The following is a 15,276-nucleotide window of genomic DNA, read 5'->3' as shown; positions in this document are numbered from 1 at the left end:
ATTTTCTGAGAAGGAAGTTCTTGCAACAATCTTGGAGCTCCACTTTGAAAAGGCCACTGGACCGATGGATTTGGTATAATGATGGCAGTGGGATGAAAATGGATGGAAAAAATCCCGTCCCGACCCGTTATATTTTCTACTTTTGTCTCGCCGTTTCCATATTTGTGGATCCTGTTTCCGTATTTACAAAAATGGAAGAGAGTTTTTTCCGCCTGTTTCCAAGGGTCCCGTTTTCATCTGAAATTGATCCGTATTTATTCCATTTTTCAACCCGTTTTCAATCTGTGAGATATGTCTAAAAATTGCTATGTTCATAAATCTATTAATCACCAATTATGCATATTAACATGTTAACATATGGCATGCTAATGAACATTGGACCGATAACTTCGTACGCGTATATTATTTTGTGACTTTGTTCATGTATACTGGAGAATATTTGATCATGTTTTTTCTAACTTAATTTTTCAGCCCTCCGTCCGTATTATCTGTTCCTATCTGTTCCTGTATTTCCATATATCCTCGACCATTTTCAATTCTATTTTTTCGAACCTGATCCTATTTCCGCTAAAAATATAGAAACTAAAATGGAAGAGGAGTTTTTCCATCCGTTTTCATGCTAGGGCACTGGGACTGGGTATAAAGTGCCCCTACTCTACCCGTAGCATTTGGGAAGGGTACGGATTGCCCATTTAGTTAGGGTATTAGTAATTGCACTGACATATCTGAGAACCAGTTGGTTCCAGTTGAGAATCAGTTCTCGAGTCCGACCAACATATCTGAGAAGTGACATCCACCAGCTGCTATATATACACATGTAAACTACAGACAACAGAGCAACCCAACATTTTCCATTGCATGCTACAGCCTAGAGAACTACTACTCCTGTATACTCTTTATTGTATTCTCTTCTTTCAGACATCAGGGCGCAATACAAGGATGATAGAAGAGTAGCTGAGCATAGGGTAGAGATTGGAGTTGAGGAAATGAGAGAACTGGTAGACGGTGACAGCACGGTCTGGTAGGCCGTCGGTGAGGAAGTCATACGGTGCTTCCTTGCCTGTGTCCACCACCGGCTCCCATCGGAACCCAGGGCGCTCTGGAAGCCCGACGACCACCGGCAGGTGGCTGGTGTTGAAGGCCACGTAGATCTCGCCTTTGGTTTCATCCTTCTGCAGCAACAGATACATAAGAAATCGTCAGTACTTTTTAGATGTCCCTTTGATGTACTTAATGGTAGAAAAACGATTTTTGTAATGACTATGGTGACGAGGTGGTACGTGTTATGTCTGTACCATGGTGAAGGCAACGAATCGGCTTGCCTCCGACCAGTCAGGCTTCCCTGGCTGATGACCGTGCCATTGCAACCGTTCTGAAGTCGGGAAGTCCTCAAGGCCAAGGGATTCACATTCCCTGTATTGCACATCAAAAGAACACAAATAGGCAATACGAACAATGTAAACTGTACAGGATCTCACCCATTAGTGAACAGAGGAACCATCATTGGTTCCACACAGAAAAAATTTGGTGGGAAGAGTATTTACTTGCGGAATTTGGTCATGAGGCAGCAGAATCTGTACAAATCAGAGGATTGTTCTTCCTTCTTATACCAACGGAAATAACTGACCTGCACAACAAAAATAAAAAGCTGGAAGATTACAAGAATGTCAAGGAAATTGATTAGAATAATATGTATGATGGCATTGCACTGACATAGTGGTCATGGCAGTATGTATTGTTGTTCCCTCCCTTTGTGTGACCATATTCATCGCCCATGTAGAACATTGGAACTCCCTAAAAATTTAGAAAATGAAAACAATTGACAAGATAGTACCAAATCACTACAAAAAAATAAAGTGACTTCAGCTCCACTTTAACCTTACCCCAATATTAGGATGCAGGGAAAAACTGAAACCTTGTCAGATAAATGATGTCTACGGTAATTTCTGTTTAAATAACTATGTTTCCCATGTACAAAGACAGCTAGTTGGATATTCAATGCAGCATGGCATAATCTTTTGGAAAACACGGATCCTCACACAACCTAGTAAGTACTAACCCTCATCAAGTGACTAAACTCAAGGACTGAACCAATGATGCATATTCCAGCATACCACTGACTGCAAATGCAATCTTGAGTTCTACCCTGAACAAATAGGGACCTGCACAACCCATAAAAAACTTAAAAGATCAGACACTAATTCTTACCTGAGAAACCATAAGACAAACAAAGAAATTGCGCATTTGCCTCTTCCTTAATCTTCGGACTGACAAACTTGCAAATTCTCCTTCCTGCATTGTTCAAATGAAACTGTAAAGTGCGCTACACTATAAAGATGATTCTGTATATACTTGCCACATAAATTTAGCTGGAAATGCGCGTGTACAAACTATATAGCCTGTGGTAGGGGAAACCAGTTTGGTACTCATGACTAGAAAACCATCACAAGGTCATTTGACAGACATTTGACTAACATAAACAAGCTACAAGAGATAAAAGCATGAGATTTCGAATTACCTCCCCACAATTCCAGCTAAGATTATGATTCTCCCCATCTCTGTTGTCCTCACCATTTGACAAGTTGTACTTGTTATTGTATGTGACCAAATCAGCCAGTGTAAATCCATCGTGGGCACATACAAAGTTGACACTGTGCCAAGGCTTCCTCCCCCCTGCCTGATAATAAAAGGCATGCACTTATCAATACCAATATATCTGTAGACAAACACTAAGCCACTTAATTGCATACAATACATGCAGTGCTTCCAAGAAGGGTGAAAATTAAAGGAAACTTGTAGTAACAAAGCAAAGTATTCAGCAGTTCATTATTAATGTTTTCATGAAGTATACATGAAGATAGTATTTATTCATGTGGCTTCTTCTCATCCATGAAAATACAAATATAGTAGGAGTTTTCAATGGCTTGCAAAGGTCCATTACTTGCAGACTGGATCCTAAAGGTTATACTGCTACATAGAATGTGGAACTTGTGTTAAACTTCTAGGTTGAAATATATACTATATTGTCATATTATGTTATTTCTGTTTACCTGTATCACTATCACCACCTAGTTCTTTCAAAAGTTTCTGTTCAGGACATGTAGCACCATGCTCATTGATGGGTACTTATGCTACATACCTGGTATAACTGTGGACTTCCGCATAGGCATTCAGCAAAAGCACCAGCAAATCCATCTGTGCCCTTGATGAACTGACGCACGGTATCGCGATACTGAGAAAACAACATAACAACTAAACGAGTCAGTACTTTGGTGAAACAACTATAGAGAACTAATAAATTTGGAAGATGTCGGTTTAGCTGAAGAAGGTTGCAAAAGATCATATGTTAATTATCAAAACTTCATCAGCATCATGCTCAGATAAAGACCAAAGATGCACTTACCTTATGTTGTCAGTGAGGCTATTGCCCAAAATGTATATCTCAGCAATCATTCTTGTGTTTATACTTTTAAAATTCTTTTCATCATAGATTATAGTCCAACAAATGTAGGGTTGTTTGTGTTTTCTGTCTAGCTGGGATTCTCTGCTCAACCCACATAAAAATGGTTGGGCTCTGAAGTCCTAAGTGTTGACCTTTCTGAACCCAGCTTCTCTAGAGTAAAAAACAGAATTATGAGATCCAAGTATCCGAGGCTCAGGTTCATTGGAGCCAGCTTCTTCAGGAGCTTGAAAACTGGAACTGGAACTTGCCCAAAACAGCCCTCAGAGTCTGTTTGATAGTTGGGCCTGAACGTAGATTCTGGTTCTATCCATAATTCCAAACTGTATCGGTGTACCCAATTAGCAGACTAAATTACTGATTTGCCTCTAGAAGAAACTAACTTTAGGCTTTAATAGTATTAGATGCCTGCAACATTTCACGGGTAGCATAGAAGCACTCCTCTATTTAAATATCTCTGTTGAAACTTACATTCAGTATTTGACAAGGCTCCATTTGTTATTTAGCAAGTACCAAGTAGCAAAGAGACTTTCAAGTCACTGAAAGTATAAAATTCTTACCTTTCCATTCCACTCTGACCAAACGTTCCAGTGTGGAAATTTACCTACTTGATAGAGGCCTCCTGCATCCCATGCTTCAGCAATGAGCTATAATTGTAATGGAGGAAGTAGTGAAAACAAGAACCAAGAAACTATAATATGTTGAGGCTGTCGATTATTATATATACTATTCTGCATATTTAACAGCCAATCACGTTCATATATTACCCAAAAGCATCAAGCAGAAGGTAACTGTGATTAGCTACATAGCATGTGTACACATATCCAAACCATAAAATGGGTTTGAATCTTCAGTGATTGCAGGTGACAAAACATAAGTATCAAATATAACAGCTACCTTGACATCTCCAAGAATTGGGTCATTGCTAATCATGTCAACAAGTGGTGGGGCAACAAGAGGTGTCCCTGTTGTAATCATGTCACCTTCCATTGGACTTCCATACACGTTAACTGGATCCCATAGACTGGTAAAGGAAAGGTTAGCTTAAGAAATGTCTAAAAAGACAAAATACGGAGAAAATCAGAATAACATTTTACCTGCATCCTCTGGTCATTATAGATGCAAGGTCAAAACGAAAACCATCAACATGCATTTCTGTTACCCAGTATCTGCAATATCAAACTCAGTTAATAGTGCATAAACAATTTGTCTTCACAAATATATAGCCTAAACACCGATAGTCAATGACAAAATATCAATTAGACATAACTTGTTTCTCTGTTTTGTTGGAATACAAGAAATTCAAAATTCTTATATATTCAGGCAGCAAAGCATCAGCATTGCTATCTATCCCTCAAAAGCTTGCATCATCCAATAGAATGACAAGCGGCATAAAGAAATTAGGAGCAATTTTAATAAAAGTTATATACAGATTTGTACCTCAAGCAATCCACTATAAATTCACGGACTACAGGATGGTTACAATTGAAGGTATTTCCACAACCAGAATAATTATAGAACTCTCCCTGCACAAATAAATGCCCTTCAAATAGCTTGTTATATAGACGTGAATCTATGAAACGGAATACATAACAAAATTATACTTTGTGGACTAGGAAAGAAGAATGGCAAGATGAACAACGTATCTCACCTTAGGTGCAAGCATGTAGTATGTACTATTATCTACCCCCCTAAAGGATAATATTGGGCCTTTCTCATTACCTTCAGCTGTATGATTGAAGACAACATCCATGATCACCTAACAGTGACATATCTTCATGTCAAAAATGATATAAGATAAGGAAGCTGTTATTTCAGTTAAGCCATTAGCTTAAATCGGCCTGGTTACCTCAATTCCCCGTTTGTGGGCCTCCCTTACAAAAGTTTTAAATTCATTTATGGCACCGCGTCCAGATTCTCTTATGCCACTTGATGAATATCTTGCCATTGGTGAGAAAAAATTTATTGTGGAATATCCCCAGAAGTTCATCCTAGCACAAGGATGAGCAATATGAAACAATGTCACAGTATAAGCCAGTTGTGATCATGCTATAAGAGTAAGGCACAAAATTAGAGACCACACTAGCAAATCTGGAAATGGGGGAAATAGCATGGAAAATAGAACTGAAAAGGTCATATATGATCATGCTGAATGAAACAAAAAGATATCAGTTCCAGAGTCCTAAAAAACTAATGGCATCTATATACTGTAATCCAAGTCCACATACTTGAAAGAGGAGCTGAAGTACTCTAGCTCGTTGAACTCATGGCAGGGCATTAACTCTATACAATTGACTCCAAGTTCCTGCAAAGGGAGTTTATGCAGGTCATACAAAGAGTTCAGTCATAAACACATGCCAAAAAGTCTAAAATGGCCAATACTGAGCTGACGAGTTTACTGAGCAAAAACAGTTATGTAATATAGATGCTTAGTCAATTCAGCAATATATACAGCACAAAGTAAAATATGTATTTATGCCTATGAACTAATAGACATAGAGCAGCATTACTTGGTAGAAATGCAAATTCTAAACAAAACACTTTCTCAGGCTTATAACTAGTCTGTTCACAGCAGTACCTTTAGATGGTCAAGCTTTGACACAGCACCAATGTAAGTTCCTGGGTGTTTTGTGTTGCTTGAATCATGCTTTGTGAACCCACGCAAATGCATTTCATAGATGACAAGGTCCTTCTGATGATACCCCAGGGGTAGGTCGCCTTGCCAGTTAAACTGCAAATGCAAACCCTTACCATATGAAATGAAATAAAAAAGAAGACAACAAGAATACAAGTGAAGGTAATTTCACTTCATTTTAACTTGCAACAAGAAACTAAGTAACACAATCAATGATCCTAACCTACATTTGACAGTTCTAGTGCTTCTAGTCAGTTCATCAGACTTTTCACAATCATCAATGACCAAATATATGCTTTGATTGCTTTTATTGTTTAATCATGACTGGGTCAAACATGGGAAAATAAAACTGGAAGAGAAGGAAACAGGCACGAAAGAAAACAGGAAACTAGTGTGAGAGTGGTTCTCGCTTACCGTACTATACGGAAGAGGGATCATACCAGCCATTTGAGGCCAGCAATTATCACCAGGCGCAGGCACACCATATTCACCTCGGCTTACCACTGCCTAGAGAAAACAAGAAGAAGAAGAAAAAACTAAAACATGAGCAAAAACCCAGCAATCAATTTCTGAGTGTATCACACTCACACGCATAGCCAAGTAAAAGCTAATAGCTCGTCACCTTGGCGTACGGATCCACCACGACGTTGGACACATCATAGTACTGGCCGCGCTCAGGGGCAAACACGCCATCGAACCTGTATCCGTAGAGCATGTCGTGCAGCTGGTCCCCATGGATAAACACGTGCCACACGTTTCCCGTGCGGTTGAGCAGGGGATCAAGGGGCACCTCCTCAGTCACCGCATCCTGCATCATACCAGCAATACACAGAGCTCAATTCATTTCATCATCGGAGTAAGCTATGAACCCAAAACAAATCCCGATAAAAAAAACAAATTCGCGAACAAATTAGCGTACAGCATCGGAGTAGTAAGCTATGAAACCGACACAGGAGGCTTTTTTCTTTCATTCAAATTCAAAAAGAAAAAAAAACGACACAGAAGGATCGCAGCACGCGTTGCAGAAATTGCATTCAGCAGAGAGTGGGGGAAGCTCACCGCCTTGAGGTCGTCCGGGGTGAAGAGGCACAGCGACGCGGCGGAGGCGCCGCTGGAGTAGACGGCGAAGTTGACCCCGCCGTGGAGCGCGGTGGCCCCCAGCGGCGCGGGCATTCCCGCGAGCACCCTGCACGCGCCGCCCAGCGCGTACCTCTCCTCCACCACCACCTCCTCCTCGCCGTCATCCTGCTCCGCCTGCACCGCCGTGGCCACGGGCCGCGCCGCGGCGGCGCGGAGTCGCCCCCGCCCTGCTCCCGCTCCCGCCGCATTGGGCCGCGCCCGCACGCCGGCGCGCCACCGGCCCGCGGGCATGGCGAGCAGCGGGCGCGGCGACGAGACGCAGGGGAGCTGCGCCATGCGGAGAGAGGAGGAAGGGGAGGGAACCCAGTTCGCTGGGCCGATCAAGTGCGTCGGAATGGGAGGGGGAGTGAGTGAGGAGTGTGACGAGACGAGGCAAGGCGGAGCGGGAGGGGGCTCGACTCGGCTCCCGTGCGCGACGGTGTGAGGAGTAGGGAGGCGTCCTCGTCACGCGCGCCGCGTGCGGCGGCCGCCCGCTGAGTCCCTGACAGAGTGGGGCCAGAACCTCGGATCGGAGTCGGAGCGTGCGTTTTTTCACAGGCGGAAGCGCCCGCAAGCCCCATTCGGCTACAAAAAGGCCGATGCTGATGCTGATTATTTCGCTGAAACCTGTACGGCTGATAAGTTCAAGCCAAGGCCTGCGTCCGGCCACCGGCCACTCGGCTCGTGTCGTTAGCGTGAGGCTGGGCCTCACGGACGTGGGCTTTTTTGTGGGGCCGCATACTGGCAAACAAGATCTATTTGGTGTTTTTCAGGCATTATTTCATTTTCATTTTCATTTATACTCTTATATAGTCCAAAAAGAGAAGAAATAACCGTTTTCTATTTTCACAGTATATATATATAAAAGGAAGCCAATGCGACGTTTCTTAAAAAAATGAGGTATATGTATTATTATATATATAAATACGTGGAGATAATAACACAAGTTTGTTTAGTTTGTATGGTGTAGCCGGATCGCAGAGGGGTTAATTAACACAAAACAAAGCCCCTTTTAGCATTTTTGTTATGGCGCGCAAGTTTCTTTTATTGGTTATGGTCCAGTAAAGTAACCAAAAAAAGGCATGTTGGATGTGATGTTGAAAGTTGAAGATGACGTGTAAGAGCAACGAACTGTACAAGGTAGGAGTCACTAAACTTCATTTTAGCTCTGGATCTATCCTGACGGTCTGTTTATTTGGGTAGCTCTGTTCTACGAGCCCTCTCACTCGGTGTGTCTGTGTGTGTCGGTAGCGAGGGGTGGGCCCCGTGGACATGGGGTTTTTTGTGGGGCCATGAGCTGGGCGGACAAGGTATATTTGACGCTTTAGATAATAGTTATTTTAGTTCCTCGACTATTACTCGAGACTCAATTTCATATCTAAATTTTTAAAACGGTCGTTTAGGTGCTCAAACTTTAGTTTTAGGATCAATTTCATACTACAACTATGAAGATGATCGTTTTAGTCCTCAAACTTTGCATTTTGGGATCAATTTCATCCATAAACTATCAAAGTGCATTTAACTTTTATTTTCAACTCAATTTTGTCTATTCAAAAAGAGAACCTTATATTTTAGGCATAATTTCATCCATAAATTATCAAAATTATAGATCTGCTATTGTTTCAATATATCAATGTATTCTTAATGAATAAATAGTGTTCGATACAACTGTAATTACTCCCGTAATATCATTTAGTCGGATATATACAAATGGTACCATTATAAGGTAACACTAAAAAATAATAGCTTGGAATTATTAATGACCACGAAAGAGTTTTTGGATGAATATTATTTTTCTATCTCCAATCGCTGATGGTGTTCGAGCTAACCAGGTGCAACAGTACAGCGTTCCACGTAGAACGTAGACAACGTTGTGTTGAAAATAAAAGTTTAAAGAACAAAATACACTTTGATAGTTTATAAATGAAAAAACCCAAAATGCAAAGTTCGAGGACTAAAACGATCATCTTCATAGTTTTAGATTAAATTGAGCCTAAAAGTAGAGTTGGAGGACTAAAACGGCCATTTTAAAAGTTCAGAGGCGAAACTGAGCCTTGAGAAATAGTTGAAGGACCAAAATAGCTATTCTGCCTTTCAGGTACTTTCATTTCAATTGGAGTATCCGATTATTATGGAGTATGTCCTATAGAAATAAAAATGAAAACAAATATATATCTATTTCTATTTTTGCGGCAACATCCCTTTCGCGGATGATGAACATATTTTGGTAAAAGAAACGTCATATAAAGAGTGACATTTGATCTCTCTCTTTGCAATTATTGTAAACTCGTAAGGAATATAAACTTTGAATATGGATCTATTCATACACACAATTTTGTTTTATTTATATACTGTATTATATACAGGAAGTGTCTAGTCATCTGTCGACAGATTTTATATGGTCTCAGATTTTTTATAAATGCTACCTAGTAGACAGTTACCGCATAAATCTTAAAACACAATCAAATGTTTAAGAATCTGATAGATTTAGTAACAAAAAAATCCGTTAATATATATATAGGTCCAGATGGGTTAAAATAAAGGGATTTGCTGGCAGCAGTAAGCTACCGTGTAAACAGAGTGCCGAAAGGGCTTGGCGGACGGTGCAGTGCAACCGCCGGCAGCGAAACGTGCCGAAAGGGTCACGGCGTCGCTAGCAGCTCGCTCGATCCCCGTCGTTTCCCGCACCGGCCACGCGCGCGGGCTGGCTGTCTGGCTCCAAAGTGTGATGAAAGAAACGTGAGCGCGGGGCGAAAGGCACGCACGGAGGTAGAGAGACGGACACCAGGCAGTTACGGAGACGGAGCCCACCACACCACGGAGGAGGTGGGGATCTGCAGCCTATTCGTTTCGGCTGGATTGCTCGCATCTGATTTATAATCCATGGCTTAAATAGTATTTTTCTCTCGCACCAAACCAACTAGCAGTACTTTTAGGCATGGCTTATAAGCCAATCTAGCCGAAACGAACAGGCTGCTGTTACGATCAAGGATAGTATTTGGAAAATTTAGGATAGTAGCATGCAGAATTCAGGGTAGCAGCAATGGATTGGAGTGGAGGATGGGAAAGCAAAGCACGAGGAAGGGGATCGGAAGAGTGCTTGCAGGAGAAGGCAAGTGGTTTACAATTTGCATCAATCAATGATTCCCTCTTTCTCTCCCTATTACACACACACACACATATATATATATATATATATATATATATGACTACGAGCTTGGCTGATCGATTACGCCGTCTTCCAGTCTGGGCCAAACACCTATATATATATGACTACGAGCTTGGCTGATCGATTACGCCGTCTTCCAGTCTGGGCCAAACACCCGCACGTTCTGAGTTGTCGGCCTGGTGGACCTTCGCGGTAACGGGCCGGCTTCAGAGCTTGCTTCAGCAACGCCTGTTGTCGGACCCTGAACAGCGGTCGGCACCGTGACAGGATCGTGTCGCGTACTCGCGTGCATTGCATATTTGCATGGCCTTGTGGAGCTGACGGATGAGGAGAAGTGCGGACTTTTTCGTGTGATGAAAAAAACTTGCATATTTTGGTCTGCTGCTGCTGCTTGGATGGGCCTAATTTGATACGCTGATGCGGGAGCGTTCGTCTGGTGGGTCGGCCGCTACGGCCTGGATCGCTTTTGTTTCTTCGAGATGGGCCTGCTGCCGGTTCGCCTCGTCGAACCTTGGCAGGCAGGCAGGCCTCGATGTAGTCGTCGTGTGAGCGAGGGAAAAGCCCTCCTCCAACGTGTGTGCGAGCAGGCCCGTACATTAGCAGGTGCAAAGTATGCGACTGTTCAGGGCCTCCAAAATTACAGGGCCTCCAAATTTACACAATACACTAAGTTCTTGGATGATAGAAAATTGCTTTCTTCTTGTGTCAAGCTAGAAGTGAAACTTAAGAGTGAACGTTCAGATATTGATGGAATTGAAGAGAATTATATGCGGAGTTAAAGTTCATCCAAGATCATATTGACAGATCTATGGGCCCTCTTGATATTTTGAAACATTTGAAACAGCATGGTTCTTTCCCAAACACCATTATTGCACACAGAATTTTGTTAACCATTCATGTTACTGTTGCATCTGCGGAAAGGAGCTTTTCTAAACTCAAGTTATTGAAGTCCTACTTGCGTTGTACAATGACACAAGAAAGACTCAATGGGTTGGCAACAATAGCACTTGCAAATGATATCTTGGAGATGATCAAGTATGAAGATATAACTGAAGACTTCATTTCAAAGAATACTAAGAGAATGATGCTTTTCAGTAGAACATAAGGTCAGTTTGTTGCTTAAGTACTTTTTGTATTGTTTTAGCATCCAGATTTGATATGTTCTAAGTACCGTAAGAACAACGTATATTTAAAGCTTTATAATGAAATAAAAGTATGCTTTTATTATATTATTTTCTTATAAATTTTAGGGCCACATCACGCGTTTCGTTCAAGTACCTCCAAATCGTAGGTACGGGCCTGGTGCGAGTTGCCATTTCGCCGTACTGTACACTACACTGCTCCGCACGGGCTGGCCGGCCTCGTTGCCACACACACTGCGCGTCTGCGCCCTCGCCTGCGACAGCAAAAAAATGTAGATGCGAACGGGGACTGATGATCCATCGACGGACACGGACGTGTCAACACAGGTGACACTCCCGATCCAAGGCGTTCGTTCGTTGGTCGGCGCCCGGCGAGCGAGGACGACGCCGACGCGGGCCTCCGAGCGCAGCCGCTCCGTATCGTTATTCCGTAGCTCTTTTAGTTTTGGAGTACTCCCTCCATCAGAAAAACACAATTCTAGTTATGAATCTGAATAATTCATAGTTAGAATTACGTTTTTTTAAGGACGGAGAAAGTACTTTTTTTTATTGAACGAACGAAGCTGGAGCTATTTTTCGCCATGCTACAACTTGTGCAAAAAAAAAAGCCATCGTGCCCAACTCGCCATGCTCTCTCCTATAATCAGCATTATCCCGCCGTCTGGCAATCGTCTTGGCGACACGCCAACACGCATACCCAACTCGATCGTCAAGATTTAGTGGGGAACCGACCTGAAACTCCTACCGTAATCTGCAGACGTGTAACCATGCACAGCACGCGCGCGCGCACATTCTTTTCTCAGGAGAGTGGGAAATGCCCGAATTTTTTATTTATCAGCCATTTTTTAAAAAAAATTCATAAATAGATCCCTGGTATTCGTTTATGGACCCTGACCTCGGCGACATGGCTTTTGGCGTCGAGGAAACACGTCTCGGCGCCATGGCCAATGACGCCGAGGTCTTAGCGAGGTTTCGGACGTGGCGGTGACTTGACGCCGACGTGGGCAAGGCCTCGGCGTCATAGATCTTGGCGCTGAGCTGTTACCCTATAGATCTTGGCGTTTGAAATGAAATAAGTATAATTGTTCTAAGGAACATGCAACAACGCCATTGCAGTTCAACTGATTATGACGCGTGTGACTTAGCTTAAAGGTCTGGGTTCAAACCCTAGCGTTGATTTTTTTTGCTACATTTTTATAAGCAATAGAACAAGAAAAAAAAATTCGAGAAACATGATATATCTTAGTTGTAGTCTAGTTGGTTAGGATGCTTGGCTCTAACATGAGACCTAGGTTCAAATCCAGCAGGCAAATTTTATTTGCTACATTTATTAATCATTTTCTTGCTTAGTTAGTTATTACTAACGTCCTTGGTTCCACCAAACTTTGTTATTATTAACATGAGAGAATACTATTCACTAATTTGTAATTTGTTTTAGATGAAGGATACATCTCAAGGTGCATTTATTTATATATTATCTAAATCAAAATCCTTCTTATATTGTCATAATCATGGATGTATTTATTTATTTATTAGTTTATATACCTCGGTAGTAGTGTTTTTCTTATGAGGGAGAGATCCTCCTCCGTGCCTCACCAAACTTAGTTGAACAGTCCAAATGATGATAATATGGAGCTCTTAGTTAATACATTAAGCCAATTCTTCTTGTTAATTCTATTTCATGTAAAATAGGGAGGTATGCAAATTAAAGAGCTCAACACTGAAATAGGAAGGCAAAGAAAATTACACTTACTTAATGTAAAATAAATTTTTTATTTATTTACTCTTGCCTCGGAAGCCTTCAACTTATATATGATGACAAAAGCCATATGCATGTAAGTAAAAGGACGGCCAAGCAACAAAATATATATAAACACGTCACTCAACTCAACTTGATCAAGGTACGTAATGTTTCAAAATCAAATAAAAAATAAATTAAATATACAGTGTACGATGGAACAATGAAACAATAATATACAGTGTGCGGTGAAACCCAGGACGCTAATAATCTCTACCCCTATAATACACCAGTTAGAATAAATCTACAGCCACACAGTAAATATCTGCTCCACAGTTATGACTTATGCTACATCCACACCCACAAATACACCTGGAAAATATAACACCATCGAAATGAAGACACCAGATCATCTCACATGCATTCTCTCTCCTTAGTCAACCAAATCCGACGGCCATCGTTCAATGTGTCTGCTACTCCCCCACGGGCGCACGCCCTCCGTTCGCCCCCAGCCGCAGTGCCCGTGCCCCGCAGCCAGAGGAAGCCCCGCGGCTCCCTGGCGCACCGCGACTCCTCCTCTCCCACGCACACACGAGACGCGACGACTACTCTCCCACGACGTTGCGCCGGGACGGGAGGCCACCAGGGCGCCGGACCACAAGGCACTGGCCGCCAGCCATCCGCAGCAGCAGGAGGCGCATCGGTGCCGTAGTCGTCCAAGCCCTCGGTCGCCGAGGAGACTGCATCCGGCCGGTCCTCGGTCTCGCAACGGTGGCGTGCACAGGAGGATGTCGATGGCGTGCGGATGCGTGCGCGGGAGGGGAGCCTCCTGGCAGCGGCGGCACGCCGTCACTGATGCTGGAGCAGGTATTAATCCGCCAATTCATGCCTCAGTTCGGAATTTAGGGTTCCAAGTTTGGGGAAAAAAATTGGGGATGATGGCGGCGCGGCGGAGGCAGACATCGAGTAAGAGGCAGGTTTGATTTGTTCTGCATGTTATGGTCGTCGCCGGCGAATTAACGGGGCGGCGGGTGGTCGTCGCCGGCGAATTACTTCCTGTTCGTGAGTATCTATATGTTTGGAATAAGAGAAAAAAAAATACTAAACTACCCTTTAGTCTTAGGGGAGAGTTTACGAGAGGAACCGGTGGTTCCTCCCAAGCATAGTAACAAAGTTCTTAATCTATTATGTTATTTAGTACTTGTATATATTAAATTATGAGATAAATTTTGAAATGGATTACTGAATTGCTAAATATGTTTTAGCAAATTGCACATGAAATTTTTTAGATCCGCCACTGTTTGGTAGAGATCATGTCAACTAGCCATCTGTTGAGTCACTGTTTTAGGAATTTGTGAAAGCATCTGACGTCAGCCGTGTTGAATCATATAGTACTCGAGCACTAAAAACTTCGATGACAAATATTGCTTTCCACTTGCATCTCATGTGGCTAAATTGCTAGAAGTTCTACCAAATCGATTGACAGCTGATGTGCTGGAGCAACTTCGTCTAAGTAAACAAGCATCGGTATAAAAACTACATTCTAGAATCAATTTCAGCGGCCACTTCTCAAAACTTTATTTTGATTTTATTTATGTATGTACTCATGTGTCAAGGTTGAGCTGGGTTCATGAGCAGGTAACCTCAAACAGATGCTTGTTGATCTCCTAAATGAAATTGCACACTTGATAGATTGAGTGATAACATGACCTATTATGTCTTGCTATGCATGAGTGTTTTTCAGATTAAACTATGAAAAAAAAATATCGCCGTTTGGTTGTTTTCATGTGCATCCCTGAGATAAACCCGTGGCGTAGACACGCCTGAACCCTAAACACTCGCAGGTTCCAGGAGCGGACGACGTTGGCGGCAAGCGGGCGGCCTCGACGGAGTTAGCGCAGTGGAGGAATACACGCCTGAACCCTAAACCCTCGCAGGTTAGCATCTATACTTTCGTCCTTAATTTATTCTATACTGAAACTACATAGAGAAGATAGCAATGCGGATGTGGTA

At 42.4% G+C, this 15,276-nt stretch overlaps 1 protein-coding gene across 3 annotated transcripts; it reads right to left on the bottom strand.

The window, feature by feature from the left end:
• Positions 1 to 709: 709 nt before the first annotated feature.
• On the bottom strand, positions 710 to 7,692 carry LOC136472742 (isoamylase SU1, chloroplastic). 3 transcript variants are annotated; one of them, XM_066470450.1, is made up of 18 exons: positions 7,155 to 7,686; positions 6,718 to 6,903; positions 6,510 to 6,602; positions 6,039 to 6,191; positions 5,689 to 5,765; positions 5,310 to 5,400; positions 5,112 to 5,219; positions 4,901 to 4,986; positions 4,558 to 4,629; positions 4,358 to 4,484; positions 4,021 to 4,107; positions 3,140 to 3,232; positions 2,519 to 2,677; positions 2,209 to 2,292; positions 1,714 to 1,794; positions 1,545 to 1,627; positions 1,296 to 1,413; positions 710 to 1,172 (listed from the first exon to the last, which is right to left on the bottom strand). In XM_066470450.1, the coding sequence occupies exons 1-18, from the start codon at positions 7,509 to 7,511 to the stop codon at positions 915 to 917; spliced, it is 2,313 nt and encodes a 770-aa protein (XP_066326547.1). In that variant the 5' UTR covers positions 7,512 to 7,686; the 3' UTR covers positions 710 to 914. The 3 variants fall into 3 exon arrangements, with proteins under 3 accessions (XP_066326547.1, XP_066326546.1, XP_066326548.1); XM_066470449.1 differs by having other exon boundaries at positions 5,310 to 5,451; positions 7,155 to 7,683; XM_066470451.1 differs by having other exon boundaries at positions 1,053 to 1,172; positions 1,281 to 1,413; positions 5,310 to 5,451; positions 7,155 to 7,692.
• Positions 7,693 to 15,276: the final 7,584 nt, after the last annotated feature.

Source organism: Miscanthus floridulus, chromosome 8 (assembly GCF_019320115.1).
Source record: "Miscanthus floridulus cultivar M001 chromosome 8, ASM1932011v1, whole genome shotgun sequence".
Taxonomy (NCBI): domain Eukaryota; kingdom Viridiplantae; phylum Streptophyta; class Magnoliopsida; order Poales; family Poaceae; genus Miscanthus; species Miscanthus floridulus.
The sequence above is the reverse complement of the archived record's forward strand: the minus strand, read 5'-3'. Positions and strand labels throughout refer to the sequence as shown.